The sequence below is a fragment of the Triticum aestivum genome, chromosome 2D (assembly GCF_018294505.1).
Source record: "Triticum aestivum cultivar Chinese Spring chromosome 2D, IWGSC CS RefSeq v2.1, whole genome shotgun sequence".
In the NCBI taxonomy this organism is placed as follows: Eukaryota; Viridiplantae; Streptophyta; class Magnoliopsida; order Poales; family Poaceae; genus Triticum; species Triticum aestivum.
In genome coordinates this window covers 601,660,608-601,678,072 of record NC_057799.1, presented here as the reverse complement: position 1 = coordinate 601,678,072, position 17,465 = coordinate 601,660,608, and the positions used below count along the sequence as shown (strand labels likewise).

Sequence of the window (17,465 nt, the reverse complement as noted above, 5' to 3'; positions counted from 1 at the left end):
CAGATGAAGGTTATCTGGTTCTATAATGGAAGGACATAAAGGAGAGGGGATCGATCCATCGATGACTTGTCGGTGATAGATGACTGCTGTTACGTGCTGGTCAAACAAGGCGTGTTTTTATATATCTGTTATTTTAGATAAAAGGCACTATTATATATGCGTTGTTTATTCCAGAATTGTGAGCTGTAGCGTTGCGAGCTACTAGTAGTTGGAATTTGGAATTGGCCAAGTCAACTAGCTAGTAGAGGTAGCTAGTGCATCTCATCCAGACATATATTATATTCAAGAAGTTCGCATGCCCTCTAGAATTGGAAGGTCCTATGAAGTATTTTGCGAGGGTATGCAGTTCAGCAAGAGCAGCTTTTGCCTCGGCCTCCTCAACAGTTCGGCTGGGGGGCAGTTTTCTGCTAATTGACACGACCACATGTCCACTACTGTCCCTGGCGACTGCACCTGTAGCAGAGACGCCAGATCCAGCCTGGAAGGCTGCATCTGTATTCAGCTTCACAGCATCTCGTTCTGGACCCGACCACTTCGAGCATTGCTTCGTGGAACAGAAGGGGTTACTCCCTGCGTTTGTACTGAACCCATCCCTTGGTATCGCCGCCATTTGTAGATCTTCGGTATACTTCCTCAGAAAAATCACAGAACTCGTGATTGATTCCCTGCCATTGTGTCTTAGAGTGTTCTCCCTCAAGTGCCAACATCTCCATAACAGCAGCAAAAGTTTCGCTCGCATATTCTCCGGTTCCGTGTCCAAGAGCACCTGCAGCCAATCACTCCAGGTGTTCCTAAAGGATTTCTCTGCAGGTAAGGGCCACTCTTTTCTCATGTTTTTATTTTGACTGGTCACTGTCTGGGCCGCCAGCCGGGTCTATGAAGGGGATTTCAGGTGCCTAGTTGTAGATGCTCTTAGGCTCTGGTTGGAAATGAGGGTAAACTTTGTGTGCTTAATAGTATATTTTTTTAGTTCAAACTTAGAACTAAATACCCGTGGTCATGTAAATTTTACCGGGTTCCATACAGGCCCTTAGTGGAGTATCATGTCTTATCTACAGGATGATTATTATAGAGGAACCACAGAATGATTATATACGTATCAAAATATCGGTTGGTAGAACTGCAAGTCAAAGAGAAACGATAGGGACTATCTGTAGATGAATATACAAGATGATTATATATGTGCATAGATCCATTGATTGAAGTGAAAGTCAGAAGATTGAAGTGAACAACATAACCAACTCTTTACTCGGGGTGACCTGGCCTGTACGGCCCTCTCCGGCCTATATAATGTGACGGGAGCAGAACCCTCTCCACAACACGCAGTGCTCCTCCTACGTAGCATTGAGACTTGCACCACCCGTAGTACGCCATGCAGCTCGCGGCGGTGTGCACGGATCCCTGGGTGCTCTCCGGCACCGCCCTCGTCGTCCTCGTCCACCTCGTGCTCCGGCACTTCCGCTCCGGCGGCCGCCGCCTCCCGCCGGGCCCGCGCGGCTTCCCGATACTCGGCGCGCTGCCGCTCGTCGGCCCGACCCCGCACACCGGGCTGGCGGCGCTGGCACGCAAGCACGGCCCGGTCATGTACCTCAAGATGGGCACCTGCGGCGTCGTGGTGGCGTCGTCCCCCGCGGCGGCGCGGCAGTTCCTCAAGGTGCAGGACGCGCGCTTCGCCGACCGGCCCGCCGTCGCCAGCGCCGTGGACATCACGTACGGGTTCCAGACCATCGCGTTCGGCATGCAGGGGCCCAGGTGGAAGCAGATGCGCAAGCTGTCGACCGTGCACCTGCTCGGCGCGCAGGCCATGTCCGAGTGGGCGTCCGTGCGCCGGGACGAGGCCGGCCGCCTGCTGCGCGACGTGGCTGGGGCCTCCGCCGCCGGGGAGCTGGTCTCCGTGCCGGACGTGCTGGTGCGCGCGTTCGCCAACATCATCGGGCAGATCACCCTGAGCAAGAGGCTGTTCGACACCCAGGGCGACGAGGCCAACAGGTACTCTCAGAATGCAATGCATGGTTAATTGGTTACTCACACGATCGACACGGATGTTGGAACTTGGAACTTGATGATTAGCTTAAAATGTTTTGCGCGCGCAGATACAAGGAGATGATCACGTTGGTGCAGAGCGGGTCGGGGCTATTCAACATCAGCGACTTCGTGCCGGCCCTGTCACGCTTTGACCTGCAGGGTGTTCAGGCGAAGCTGCGGAAGATCCACCTCCGCTTCGACGACATGATCACCAGCCTCCTGGACGAGCACTCGGCGACGGCCAAGCAGCGGCAGGGTCGGCCGGACTTCATCGACAAGCTCAAGGCCAGCATGGCCGACAACAAGGACAGCAACGACGCCGACACGATCTCCGAAGTCAACGTCAAGGGATTCGTATTTGTAAGCGGCAACTTCTTGATCTTCTCCGTTCCGTTCATTTGTCCAGGATTACTTTGCTGTACAAGCGAATAAACTATGGATCGAATCGCCTGCAGGACATGTTCACCGCCGGCACGGACACGGCGTCGATCATCGCGGAGTGGGCGATGGCGGAGATGATCAAGAACCCGTCCATCACGGCGCGCGCGCAGGAGGAGATGGACCGCGTCGTCGGCCGCGGCCGCCGCCTCGAGGAGTCCGACGTCGCCAGCCTCCCCTACCTGCAGGCCGTATGCAAGGAGGCCATGCGCCTCCACCCCTCGACCCCGCTAAGCATCCCGCACTTCTCCGCCGAGGAGTGCGAGGTGGACGGCTACCACATCCCCAGGAACACGCAGCTGCTCGTCAACATCTGGGCCATCGGCCGGGACGAGGCGACATGGGAGGACCCGCTCGAGTTCCGGCCGGAGCGGTTCCTGTCCGGGCCGACGGCCAACGTGGACGCGCTGGGGAACCACTTCGAGCTCATCCCCTTCGGCGCCGGGCGGAGGATCTGCGTCGGGAAGCTGGCCGGCATGGTGTTCGTGCAGTACTTCCTGGGCATGCTGGTGCACGCGTTCGAGTGGCGGCTGCCGGAAGGCGAGAAGCTGGACATGGAAGAGCAGTTCGGGCTCACGATGCCCAAGGCCGTGCCGCTGCGGGCTATTGTCACCCCACGGCTGGCGCCGGCCGCGTACGCGTGACGGGCGCGTCCCGTGTGCACGTCTGTGCGGAGATGCGGGTCCTCAATGGATCGATTGTTACTGTTTGGTCGCATACTTCAGCATGTAATAACTACTGTAAATTGTGGTTCTTTTCCAAAGTAATAATAAACGTGGTGGGTGCTAGCATCTCTAATACTAGTAGCAAACAAAAAACACGCGAACAACCTTTGGTTGGATATTTAGAGGGACTGGATTTATTTCAGGATTTCTGTCGATGCGCATTCAGTGGGAGGAGACGTTTTTTTCTTCGGTTTTTGTTAAAAAAAACAACATTGAAGGCAAGCTATATTGACGGATTATCGAAAGTGGTCGGCATATGCTTGGCACAAGTTTACCGTCTCAACCCGAGTAGTGCAAATGCTGATGATAAGTTGATTGTTTGGTTGCATTGATAAATTATTTCTTCGCCTCTTATATGCATTGGTGGCTAACTTATTTCTCGCTTGTGGTATGTAGCTGAACATTGCTCAGGAACTTTTGAAGGTCCTAGCAAAAGGCAAGGGGAGAGTTTCTTCAAAGAATGGCAAGACATTCAATTTGCACCATTGTTGGCCGGAGATTGGAAATGATGAGAAGCGGAAGAGCTGCGAATAATATGAAATTCTAAGTGGCGCCATTGTTGGTTGGAGATTGGAAATGATGAGAAGCGGAAGAGCTGCGAATAATATGAAATTCTAAATGGTGTCATTGTTGGTCGGAGATTGGAAATGAAGAGAAGCGGAAGGCTCGGACAACCATTGACTCCATGGCACCATGAGAAGCAAATTCGGCCACCACCGACACGGGCTGGTTTCCCCTCTCTCGTACCAGGGCCACATCAACCCCATGTTCCAGCCCGCCGGCCTCCTTCACGTGCGCGGCTTCGCCGTCACCTTCTTCCGTGCACGCTTGAACGTGCCCTACCCATCCCGCCCACCCGCCCTACCATTTCGTCCCCGTCCCTATCGGCTTGCCTGCGGGGAGCCCAGGCACGGCGACGGCCACCCTGAAGTAAATTCTCACGGTCAGCATTGTTGAATATCATAATTATTAGGAAAGCTAGAATAGTGTAAGATATTATTCTACCTTGCCTTATACTCCAAGATCATCATGTACTCCTATATATATGCCCACGAGGCTCAAGCAATACAACGTACTATCACACCAATTCCTCTCTCCCTTCTAACATGGTATCAGTTTCCAGGTTCTAAACCCTAGCCGTCGCCGCTTCCACACCCGCGCGCCGCCCCCGGGGTGGTCGGCCTTCATGACCGCCGCGGGGGCCGCGCCGCCCGTACCTAGGGTTCGTCTGCCGGTCGTGTTGACCGGCTGCCCTAAAGAGTCTTTTTCCCGAGCCCTTGCTCCAGGTTTTTTCGCTCTCTCGCCGGTCGTTTTGATCGGCGTTTTTCTTTTTGGTTTTCCGATCTCCACTTGATCGGTTTGTGTCGCCCGCCGCTGCCGTCGACCCCCGTGCGCCTCTACTCTGACATCGGCGCGACCGGCCGGCCTCTTCACCGACCCGGCGCCCTCACGCGACAGGCGGCCCCTAACGGCCGCCGTCCGCGCATCTGTCGGCCCCTCACGGTCGTCGTCCGCGCGTCGGCCCGCTCGTCGATCTACGCCGGCCATCACCGCCCTGTCCCCATGTTCAGCGCGCCCCTCCGCCGATCGAGCAACAGGCCGCCGCTGCGTCGCCCCGTCGGGCTGCAGTGCCGCCGCCCCGTGGTTCTCCCCGTGGCTGCACCGATCTGCGCCGCCGCTGCGTCGCCCCTTCGGGCCGTAGTGCCGCGGCACGTGATCACCGCCGCCGCCCTGAGGCCGTTCCCGTGGTTGCACCACATCGCGCGCTGCCGCTGCGTCGCCCTTCGGGCCGTAGTGCCGCGGCCCGCGGTCAACCGCCGCACCGAGGCCGTCTACTCCAGGGCGTTCCCGAGGCTGCACCGACCCTCGCGCTGCCGCTGCGTCGCCCCGTCGGGCCGTAGCGAGCGTGGCACGCGATCCCTGCAACCGCCCTAAGGTCATCCTCGCCGTCGCCCCGACCAGCCCGCCGCCGTTGCGTCGCCCCTTCAGGCCGTAACGCTGCGGCCCGCGGTCCACCGCCGTCCACGCGCATTGACTTCCACGTGATATGCGCTGCGCCGCCTCCCTTGGCGCGGGAACGTCACCGTCCGCGCCGGTCTTCGTCACGCTGTCGGGTTCATTATCGCCTACTTCGAGCACCGCCACCGCGCTCCTTCTCTAGCCGCCGCCGCCGCCGCCGCTGCTCTTCTTCCGCGGCTCCACGGTGACTACCTCGACACCGGCGACCCCCGACTTGACACCGACCACGGCGTTCTTTGCACGGCTACCTCGACTACGGCTACACCACCTACGCTCTCGGCTACCTCGACAAACGGCACAAAGGGCTACCGCCTTGCTTGAGCAACCTCGTCGGTTTCCACTCCAGCCACGACTTTCGCGATGCGTCGACCGTTACGACTGTGGGGGGGTGTCCGTCGGCTTACCTTCGGATTCTTCTCCAGTCTCACCGTCTGCGTCGCTATCGTTGTGACTGCGGGGGGATGTTGAGTATCGTGATTATTAGGAAAGCTAGGATAGCGTAAGATATTATTCTACCTTGCCTTGTACTCCAAGATCATCATGTACTCCTATATATATGCCCACGAGGCTCAAGCAATACAACGAACTATCATACCAATCCCTCTCTCCCTTCTAACAAGCATCTCCTGTGAGGCGTCATTCCAGGAGCGCCTGGCCGCCCTGCTAGAGGCTCCCGGCGCTAGGGATGAGGCCGCATGCCTGGTCCCCGACGCGCACCCGCTGACCCTTGTGGGCGTGCCAATGCTAGTGCTGCGCACGGCAGCGCCGCCTGGTTCCGCAACTTCATGGCCAACCCGATGCTCTGTTACAAGGGCTACCTCTCTCGGGTCAAGGTTCGTACATTTTCTAGCTCCAGTCTCTAAGGCCCTCTTTGATTCATAGGATTTTCAAAACGCAGGAATAGGAAAAATAAAGAATTGGAGTAGCATGCCCACTTGAATCCCATAGGATTAGCACAAAGTGTTTGATACCACAGGAAAAACAAAGGAAGTGAAAAAGAGGTTGGAGTGGATGCTAGATTTCCAATGAAATCTAATACACATGATTCCATAGGAAAAATTCCTATAGGATTCAATCCTATGAATCAAACGACCAATGTAGGAAAAAATCCTAAGGATTCTAACCCTTCGAAAATCCTATGAAATTCCTTTGAATCAAAAGAGCCCTAAAGTGGAAGCGCACGGAGACGCGCAGTGGCCTCTACTGGTTTCGCCGCCGGCGTGTGTTCCTGGTAACAGGGAGATCCAACCTCTGTTGTACTCCCTCCGTTTCAAAATAGATGACCCAACTTTGTACTAACTTTGTATCAAAGTTAAGTTAGTACAAAGTTGGGTCATCTATTTTGAAACGGAGGGAGTACGTATGTGTGGTAGTTTCGTTCTGCACTTAAGATACATCAAAATACCCGGTTCTGTGCTATTTTTCACTAATTTCCTGCTGATGGAACACAATGCTGTCGTGCCGGTGCTAATCAGTTGTGGAGTTGTTTTTCATCAGTTCTACACTAGATGCTGGCATTAGGTGATTTGATAGGTCGTTCCGTTCATTATTGTCATCAAGCCACCCACAAGTCATCTAGATCCCTTCAATACTTCACTTAGTGGATATATGTACCATGCATTTTGAAGTCATATTATCTGTCATGACATTCAAATAATGTTGTTTTCGGACTACACTATTGTTGGGATGAATCGACATGTATGATTGATACTAGGATTGGCATATATATTGTTTTGTAGTAATTTTCATGTTTCATAAAGTAAAATTACCATGGTCCATGAAAGCTACAATTCCCATGACCGGTGAAGATTAAATTTTCCATGAATGTAAAGTAAATTTGTCATGTCAATAAAAGTAAATTTGCCATGGTCCATAAAGTACATTTACCATGACAAAAAGGTAAATTTGCCATCAGCGATGAATGCAAATTTGCTATGCATGTCATACTCCCTCCTTCCCATAATATAAAAGCGTTTTGTGAAGGTAAATTGTGCCATGGCAATAAAGGTAAATTTGCCATGGCAAAATAGAGAAAGTAAATTTTTGCCATGGCAATAAAGTAAAATTTACCGTCCAACAAAGTAATTTTGCCATGTTCTTAAAATGTAAAATGTTATGAAGATCGTTGCCATGGCAAATGTATATTAAAATTGCCATGTTCTTTTAAAATATAAATTTGCCATGGGTTGTAGAATAAATTTGCCATGCAAGTAAGAAAAATTAGGCATGTTCAATGTCCACACATTAAGGTTTAATTGCCATGTTTTTAGACTTTCTTTCATCTACGTTTGCAATGTGAGAAGAAAACACATTTACGCTACCAAATTCGGAAGAATATTATTTTGAGTGTGGCGCAAGGGAAATGGAGGATTTTTTCTATCAAATTTAAGTACCATTTAAGTAATTTTTCCATGGTACGAAAAAGAGAAATTTTCCATGTTATTTAAAGTAAGTTTGTCATGGTCCATATATTAAGTTTGCCATGGGAACCCTTTTTATAATTTTCATACAATTTGCCATGCCAAAAACTATAGCAGTTTTGCAAATTTGTCATGTCAATGTACTATGTTGTTTCTGAATTTGCCATCATTTAGAAATTTTTTTTCTTCTAAATTTTGACATGACATGTTTTTTCCCTAGATTTGCCATGAATTTAGAGATCGTTTAATTTCATACACCATGGCAAATTTATTATCGGAGATGGCAAATTAATTCCTATAGCCATCCCAACTTCATTTTTCCTGGACGTGGCAAATTATTGCAGACCCATGGCAAGATTCTTTTTAGAACCATCGCAATTTGTTTTTTTTCTAGGCCATGGAAAATTGTATTTCTTTTGCTAGACCATGGAAATTATTTTTCAATGACATGGCAAATTTATTTTCATGGCCTTGGGAAATTTAGTTTAAGAATCATGGCAAAAAAAAAATCCTAGACTCAGAGTCATGGCAATTTATTTCTTCGCAACATCTTTTGCTTATGTTTCAAAATTGCCATGTGATCATTAGATACAATTTTCAAATTTTGCCATGGAAAATTCATTTTATAATTTTTACCATGGTATGCTCAGATATAAATTTGGCAAGTTTTCCTTGTGATCATTAGATATATTTTCCATGTCTTGGAGAACATGTTTTGCTTAATAATAAAATGCTCTAGTAATTGTTTGGAGGCCTTTATAATTAATTAAATATCAACGGGTCTAAAAGGCCAAGAGGTGGAAGGCAACTTGGACCACAAGGGCCTAAGAGGGGAGGCCCCCCCTTTTCCTCTAGGGAGGCCGAATTGGGGTGGGGGAAGGACTCCCCTTTCCTCCCTTGGCCGATGCAAGGTGGCACCCCCTCCTCTCCCCTCTAACCTATATATACTATAGGCTTTTGCACCTTTTCTCTACACAAGTTTTTGGAGCCTCCTCTAGTCCTATACTAGTTCTAGTTGGTCCTAGTTGATCAATTAGAATTTGATCTAGATCCTCTAATCCTCGTAATTAGAAGTTGAGTGTGGTCCTAATCTTCTCCCTCTAATTCTCCGGCGACCATTAGCTCTGGATGGCGAAGCGCCGCCGGATCGTGAAGACCGTACGCTTGGCACTCGTAAGAGACCGTGCTTTCGGTCGTCCATTCGAGGGACTGTTCATGGGCGGTTCGCGGGATCATTCATCTATGGTTCGAGGGACTCCAAGTACGATCTACACCGACTCGTCTTCTTCTGCTGCAACTCAGAGTCGGTAACGATCAAATCCAAACCGTCAATGCATTTTCATATTGTTCCTAGATGATCGTAGGGCGATTTTTTTTGTTTTCTACTATGTTTCCCAACAGGAAGCAGTTGATGGAGAGTGAATGCAAGAGGAAGCCGTAGGAATTGTTGTGGAAATGGGCATCGTACCGTCCCGAGGTCTCCCATGGAGGCGGGTTGGCGTAGGACACTATTCTGTGGACTGATCCCTTGCACCATACTCCTCACATGAAACACATGCCATCTCCATCACTCTCCAAAGGTAGATCGATCGATGCACGGGGCATGCTAGGGTACGCAGCACTAGAGCTGTGGTTGCCGCTCCCTGTGACACACAAGTGTGACGTGTACATCTTTGTTATGCTCGTGTTTGAGATACTTTGGAGGTTGCCTAGTCCTAGTAAGAGCACACGACAACGTCAGAGAGCGGAGACAATGATCAGAGTAGTACCCAAAGAGGATGTGGTAGAGGCTCAACAAAGGCCGATTCAGCGACGTAATGGCGGTGTCCGGGATGGGCAAGGACAGGGAAAAGGCGAAGATGATGTGCAAGATGACACTGTGGTGCGTGAAGTACTGTTCTGAGCTGAGGTCGACCATGACCAAGATAGTGAGGATGCTCGAGGACAAGGAGGAAACCGTGGCTCGTGAACCCGTACTCGTAGATGGCGAGCCTCAAAGGTGATGTTCGGTTTAAGGGCGGTGAGGGATTGACTGGGGATAGCTCTCACCACGTGGTTGGGGATAACCTAGTTTGAGCAGCGACGACAATAGAACCAGCTGCAATCAGATGATGCGACACCAGCCCGTAACTCCGAGTCCGGAAGTGTAGCATTACTCTCCGTGAATCATTTTAATTTGCTTGCATTTGAATAACAGAATATTTCCGGATCACTGATGGCACTCTTCAGTTTCCTTGTGCATGTTTGGGTGCTCAACTGCTCATTCAAGCTTCAGTTTGAGTTTGTGACAAAACTACATTTCTTTTTCGAGAATCGTGACTAGGGGTGGAATTCGAGCCGAGTCGAGCCAGCTCGACTCGACTCGCTAAAGCTCGTTCCATTAACGAGCTAGCTTGACTTGACTCATTACTATAACGAGCTCTAATCCAAGATTGGCTCAACTCGTATAACTCGCGAGCTGGCTTGTTTAGCTTGTTAAGCTCGTTAAAGATATGAACATCAGACCTTACAAATACGATAAAAATATTAACTTAAAATTTAGCATGTGCATATGTGGTCATGTACGTGTGAGTCTCCTGGGTGGCTCGGCCTTGAGCGGCTGGGCCTTGTGCTGGGACGCAGCCTGTATTTTACTACCCCAAAAAAACACTGATTTTTTTACCAAGCCTAACGAGTTACACGAGTACTCGTGAGATCAGCTCGTTTAACTTGGTTTGTAAACGATCTTAAATTAAATCTCAGCTTGGCTCGTTATTTTTTGAGTTCGAGTCGATTCGAGCCGAGTCACGAGCTACTCGTTTAGTTCGCGAGCTTCGAGCTTTTTTTTCAGCCCTAATCGTGACAAAAGCTACATGTGTCTCGAGCAATACAAGTCGGCCCAAACGAGCTACACACAGCCTAGCCCAGCAAAGAAATACCTTGCCGCTCTTATTTGTTTTCGAAAAATCGCAAGACGTAACATATAATAACCAGGGAAACGTGATTCGCTGCATACGGCGGCGGCGTGCAGGACAGGCCCGAATGAGACATTTTCCCAGCCGCCACACTCCACCCTTCACCTTTCCCCTTCCCCCCAAGAAAAACATTCGTCCACCCGCCCAGGTACCCAACCCAAGATTCCACCACCCACAGGCCGAAGCCTATCCATCCGCTGCAGTACCCGGCCCCACCTCTCATTCATTTACCCAAACCTACGCACCGTCGCTGTTCATATACTCCTCCTACATCGGAATCTGGATGGAGGTTACCAGTTAACATTACTCATCCGTGCACACACCCTCGCGAGGAGCCAACACCACACCCGTCACAGCCAGCTGGGCCCGATGGAGCGACTGCGCGGCGGGCCCTCCTCCTCATGCGAGGGGTACGACCGCAAATCCACTGTGGATTGCGATTAGCAGCAGTTAATGCGCGCTGCACTTTGCGCAGGCCAACAACCAGTAGCCGATAAAGTTTGTCCCATTTACCTCCGCACGCCGCAACCAGTCCCTGCAAGTGGGCCAGCCGCACGGGGCGGGCCCGCGCGTCATGGGGGCGGCGCGGCCCGTTTAAAGCGGTGGCCGTAGCAGTTTCGCCGACGTCGCTTCCAAAAATCGCCTCCTCACGTTTCCGGTTCGGATTCCCCTCGCGTCACACGCTCCCCCTCTCCCTCGCCCGCTCCCATGGCGTCCCTCTTCAGGGCTCGCCGGCGGCGATCGCCGGAGGACGAGGGAGACGACGGCGACGGATCCGGATCCGGGCGGGGCAAGCGCCGCCGCCTCTCGCCGGAGGAGGGCGCGCTGGTGCCGGCGGAGGCGGGGAGGAGCCCCGGGTGGCTCTCCACCATCGTGACCGGGGCCAAGCGGGTCATATCCTCCGTGCTCTTCTCCTCGTCCGAGGAGCAGGCCTCCGGGGACGAGGAGGAGGAGGAGGAGGAGGACGGCTCCGAACAGGACTCCGGTGAGTTGCTTCCCCTTCCCCATTTCCCCCATTGTCTCCGCTTGTCGCCCTCTCCGTGTAGTGAGCTCCGGCTCTAGTGCGCTCGGTCGTTCACTTAGACCTGTCAGTAGTGGCCGTGGTAACCTATAATGGGCAAGTTGGTGCTGCGCGAGGGCTTCAGTCCGCGGGTCGCGACCTAGGGTTTCGGTTTTGACTTCTCAAATTAGAGTGCTAGTTTTTGAATTTGGCTGCTCCGCGGCCACTGTTGGCAGTAATGGTGGACGCACAAGTGCCGAGCGCCCGATAGATTGCGGTAGAGTAAGGATTTTGTCTCGCTAGGTGGAATTGGGGATAAAACGATGACGAATTCGAAAACCTTAAATTTCCCACCGTTTGTTGTGGAATTTGAAAATTGAGACGGTTAATTATTGTTCTGAACATACCTCAGTCAAGAGCTTTGGTTAGACTTGCTTTATTTTGAGTGGGAAGCTACTTTGGAGGTACTATTTGGAATGAATATGGAAGTTGCTTGATTTTTTTAGTGGGAAGCTTACTTTGGAGGTATTTGGAATGAATATGGGAGTTCAACTAGTTAGTTCTGGCGGGGTTAGGGAACTGCTCAATCCCGGGTTCAGAAATGATCAAATGATGGAAAATCTGTCACTTATTCAATTCATAAACATTATTAGGTGGAAGATTAAGATATATTGCTTCCTTGTAAGCTTGATCCATTTTAGAAATACTAGAATGCTGCTCCATCACATAGTAGTTTGTTTCACATGTAAAACTTTGACCTCAGTTGCATCGGGTCATCTCTTCTTTCCTGGACTGTTTGATGTGTCCTCACACTGCTATCTACTTCTAGTGCATCTCACAACTTCATATTCAGTTGGATTATTCTTAGATATGTTATAAATGTGTTAATTCAAGTACTTGTGCAGATGGAAATGAAGATACCCGCAATACTCATGGAACGATAGTTCCTTACAGCGAGTCAAAGCTTGCCATTGAGGAAATGGTTATGAAGGAAACATTTTCAAGGTAACTGGAGTATATTATTCTTTTACTAGCAATGTGCCCGTGCGTTGCAACGGATCCAAAGTAGAATAATACTTGTTCACAAACTTGAAAGAAAACACTCTAGTTTTGATATACATATATCACAAAAAATATATTATGTTTCACTCAAAATATATTCCTCGGGCTGTTTTGATGAGGTGAGGGAGGGATGTGGTTGGTTTCAAGATACTAAGGGGTTTTCTGCAAATTGGAGCAGAGAAGTGGGCTATTGTTGCAAAAAGGCCACAACTTACCTCTCAGTTGTTAGATGCAGATCTAATGGTCAGAAATGACGGATGACAGATACACCATCATCACCAACTGAGTCTTTTATAGGAGTAGAGATGTGCGTGCTAATATGTATAGTTAGTTGACTTTTTTTTTGGACAGCCACTATGTAGAATTCAGTGGTACAGAATTTAGTTTGTGTTTCTTCAATCAAAACTGGTGTTTGTCTTGTAAACCTCTATAATGATATACTTATTAGTAGTAAAAGAATCTAGTTTTTTGTTTCATCAATCAGGACTGATGTGGGTCTTGTGAGCTTCTATAATGAACTTTAACAAGATACTTCTTAATTTGAATCTAGTTTATGTTTTGTCAATCGAAACTGATGTCGACAAGAGCTTTCTATAATGAACTGCAGCGACATATTTATTTTTAATTTGAATCAGAGGAAAGACAAAGTGATAGTAATATCTCAACTGGAGATTATAGCTCTGATTGGCTCTCTTTAGCAGTGCACAGCTAAGAAAAGAGTGCAGTTTGAAGCACTATGGATCTAATCCTGACTTAAGTAATTGTTATGCATACTATTTGTTTCTGAGACATTTTGATTGTTTATATTTGGTAGATACATAAAGTTTAGGCCTTGATTTCTTGAATAAGCTCTATCGTATCTACTACTTTCCCTCTGAATTATTGCTGTTCATTTTTCAGGGATGAATGTGATAAGATGGTAAAGCTATTACAGTCACGTGTTGCAGATTCAGCATTTCCTGAAGCCTATGAGCATGGGACACCAAAAGAAACCCCAAGCAGGAATGGTCATGATTTTACTGGAGCTTGGCGTTCCTTGAATCGCAATAGAAATGGCCCTGGGTCAGGTCCATTTTTTAGTACCGGACCTGGTAACTTTTCTCCTGGCCCTCCTCTCCAAGCATCACCTGAGCTATGTAGTGCAGCAGTTATGGAAGCAAAGAAATGGTTGGAAGAGAAAAGGCAGGGATTCGGCTCAAAGCCTGAAGATCATGGACCATGCACATTGAACACTGATGTGCTTAATGCTGTGAGTGCTGATGTATTTTCTTTTCTAATGGTTATAGCCTTGAACTCTTAGGTGATTGCATAACTGAATGTTTATCTTGGTTGCTTCTGTTGTTGTTTACATTAATGGCTTGGCATCTCATGCAGGACCTCAAATCCGACAAGGGTTCTCCTGTCGATTTAGCAAGATCATACATGCAGTCATTGCCACCATGGCAGTCCCCTTTATTAGGCAGTCGGAGATTTAAATCACCACCATCCGGTGGAGTACATATTAATGATGAAGAAGGATCCAAATACTTCTCATCATCAAAGGTAATTCAAAATATGGGAACAACAGTTTTCTGCCAGGTCACGATGGAATTGCCAGAATTTGTGATTATGCTCAGCCTAGTTTTTGAGGGATAATTTGGATTAGTAGGAACTCTGTAACATCTGCTACATTATTTTTGCTGATCAGTATTCTAGTCTTGAATGAGATACATATGAACTCTGTAATTGCTGCTTAACTGTTTGTGCATGAACTTGTTTCTTTGAACACATTGTTGCATTTGCTATTGACTGTAGACGTTCATTAAATTTCGGAATATAACATTGTGACCGTATTTGATATAAACATGTTGATATGGCATGAAAATTGTGCAGTCACATGTTGGCATGTTGCATGCTTTATTTCTATTATTTCACCAGAACTTATTATATACTGTCAACTATTCTTGCATTTTCACTTGTAAGTATTTTTCTTTCTTAAGGTCGACACCAAGGAAAACTTCATTTCCAGTTCCAACTTCTGGGAAAACTTCGATTTGCGAAGAGATCACATTAGATTTTCTGAAACTGCGGAAGCTTCTAAGTCGAGGCACCATGGTACTACTTCCAGATTGTTTGATAATGGTGTCTCTATACTCTCACCGGGTACTCGTGATGAAGTTGGACAGCCTGTACAGGGTTATCAAGGTGAGATTTCTTCTTTACACACCTGAGCTTTTTATGACGCCGAATCACTCATGGTGCATACTCCGATTATCAAGAACATGTCTTTTGGCTGTAAACGACTAATTTGTTTCATGTAATTTAGGTTCTGATAAAGTTGCTGCAGCAGCACCAGCCAATGAGTGCTCCTTACCTATTTCACCAACTAAAGATGGAAACCATGTGAGTCGTGAATTTTCCTGTATCAATGGCAGTAATTTAGATACACCAGAGAAGTGTTGAATCTTTATTTGATTGTATAAGCATGGCCCCGCAAACATTATCTACAGTCCCTTTTGCAAACTATATATAATTCCTCTTATTTATCAGTTCATTTCTCTTATTTTAGGGTGCTGTTGATTCTGTGGACCCTGCACCGAAGGACAGTGGCAATCTTGTCCAAGAATGCCATGCTGCATCTGTTCATCCTGGTAGACCCTTTGCCATTTTTTTATCTTTGATGAAATTCTGCTCAGTTTGCTATAACAAGTTTGAATTAATGTAATTGTTGAACTACATGAATAATTGAGTATCCTGGTTTAATGTATTCTTGAATGGTTTTTGTGGTGCAGATGAGGTACCACAGGGGAATGCAGATGAGGTACCACATGGGAAGCCTGTGCCTCTCACAAGGTCGGTTTTTGTATTAAAGAAGGGTGCACTTTTTAACACAGATTTGCTGCATTTGCTACATACTGCTCTGTCGTTAACAATATTGAACTGTCTCAGTGCTACGGAAGAGGCTGCTGACCAGAGTGGAGATAAATCTGTGCCCGCAGAACCAGAAATTCACGAAGAATTGCATATGAACTCAACTTCAGGTTTGTAGAGATATCCTTGCTGGAATAAATCTAAACTTATTTTGTGCGCATATGCATTTTTTTCATTGTTCAATCAAATTGATTTTGTTTGGACCTGACTTGCTTTAGAGTGATAACATCTTCTGGCCTGGCTGTCAACCCTCTTTTAGTCATCTTGTATGCAAAAATGTTTTTGTGTAACAAAACAGCCATGGTGAGCTATTTATTACCAAAGGAAGTCATCAAGAGTCAGACCCGAAAGGTTACAAATACGAAGACTTATGTAGTAGACAAACATGTGACTTTTTATTTCAAGCATTGGCATTTGCTTGTCAGGCACAGTGAAGTCGGTTAGTGTAACCAACCAGCAGTAGCCGATTCCTGTGACCTAAATTACAGTGAAGTTAGGCGATGTTGTCCATGGTTAACAATTTTTCCCAAGCTACTGTCTCATTATTCATGGCTTGAGTTGTCCTTTCGGGCCATATTCGGTAAACTTATTTTCAGCATGATGGATTTTGTTAAGCATCCCCTCAACAGATCAACATGTCCGGCAGGGCTTATTTTTGTTAGAATGTTAGTTGAATAGTCTTGTCTGAAATGGCTGGAGTAGAGCTAAAGCAGAAACCTTTTCCATACAGTATCGTCCCTTGCCTAACTTGATTTCTTTGTTTGTGATTTATGTCTATTGTTGTAAATTGATAGCTACTACTATTCACGCTTATGATGGCTTTGCTGATTATGGGACTGTTCCAGAATCAAGAGCAAAGGTTGCAGCCCCCCAGATCCGGATGAGTTTGCGTTCCCTAAAGAAAAAGGTCCACACGAGTTTAAATGGGCCTACCAAGAAAACCTCTGCCAACGGGTAATGTGATATGTGCAAACCATTTTATATCCCGTCATACTATTTGTAGAGTAATTTGCATTTAGATGTGTGGCATTAATTGTCTCTTTGTACTGCAGTCTTCTGGATCGATCAGACGGCAACTCAGGGATAGAATCCTCGGGCAATGATAATCCCAGCTGCACTAACTCGAGCAGTGCTGTGCCTCCCAACAATAAAGAGTTCATCAACTCTGCAGCTGATGCTTCAGCTGATAACTCCGTCGATAACGGCGCGAGAACGGTTTCAGAGAAACCGGCAGATGGTAAGTCTGTCGAAAACGACGCTGGGAAGGATTCAGTTGAACCAGTAAAGGAAGACCCTAAACCAACTTACGTCAGACGTGGCCGGAAAAGGGCTGCTCGGAGGGCATCATGAAGAGGAGTCTAGGAGCAAAGCGTTTGTTATACCAGGTCGCAGTGCACTAATATTAACGGCCCCAAGAAGAGGGGCGCTATGATATCTAGGTTTAACTAGAGCTAGTATTCATTTGATGGGATATCTCAGGTAACACATCATGTACCCACGCCCGTATCAATGTTGTATCACTGTAGGCTAGATGTGATTACTAGGTTCAGTAGCTGCTCTCATTCAGTCTCATCTAGATGTGATCTGTATTATTATTATTATTGTTATTTGGGTAGTTTGTGAAAGACGGAAGAACAACTTCTTCATCACTGCTATTTGATTGTATTGTATTGTACCATTGATTGACAGTGCATGTTATGCTTGCATTTACCACACAAGCATTGCCACTATCCATATCATATCTATCTGTCTGTCTGTTTTGGCATTCTATGATGGTCCTGTATCTATCTATCCATCTATCAACTCTAATGGCTGACGGATGCCATGTTCAAGCTGCTGTCGCATCCACGCGGCCGATTTGTTCCGTAGCGGGCGACTCGTATGGGTCAAACTCTTGGTTGTTCTTCTCCCC

At 47.7% G+C, this 17,465-nt stretch overlaps 2 protein-coding genes across 4 annotated transcripts; both read left to right on the top strand.

The window, feature by feature from the left end:
* Window positions 1-1,372: 1,372 nt before the first annotated feature.
* On the top strand, window positions 1,373-3,254 carry LOC123054866 (flavonoid 3',5'-hydroxylase 2). The gene is made up of 3 exons (XM_044478735.1): window positions 1,373-1,989; window positions 2,094-2,385; window positions 2,481-3,254. Exons 1-3 carry the CDS (start codon window positions 1,373-1,375, stop codon window positions 3,105-3,107), a joined length of 1,536 nt encoding a protein of 511 aa, XP_044334670.1. The 3' UTR covers window positions 3,108-3,254.
* Window positions 3,255-11,200: 7,946 nt separating this feature from the next.
* Window positions 11,201-17,263, top strand: LOC123054865 (protein KAKU4). Of its 3 annotated transcripts, none has more exons than XM_044478732.1 (11): window positions 11,201-11,566; window positions 12,487-12,586; window positions 13,544-13,892; window positions 14,018-14,185; window positions 14,623-14,827; window positions 14,949-15,025; window positions 15,192-15,273; window positions 15,415-15,475; window positions 15,572-15,663; window positions 16,348-16,507; window positions 16,606-17,263. In XM_044478732.1, exons 1-11 carry the CDS (start codon window positions 11,290-11,292, stop codon window positions 16,901-16,903), a joined length of 1,869 nt encoding a protein of 622 aa, XP_044334667.1. In that variant the 5' UTR covers window positions 11,201-11,289; the 3' UTR covers window positions 16,904-17,263. The 3 variants fall into 3 exon arrangements, with proteins under 3 accessions (XP_044334667.1, XP_044334666.1, XP_044334668.1); XM_044478733.1 differs by having other exon boundaries at window positions 11,202-11,566; window positions 16,399-16,507; XM_044478731.1 differs by having other exon boundaries at window positions 15,415-15,663; window positions 16,399-16,507.
* Window positions 17,264-17,465: the final 202 nt, after the last annotated feature.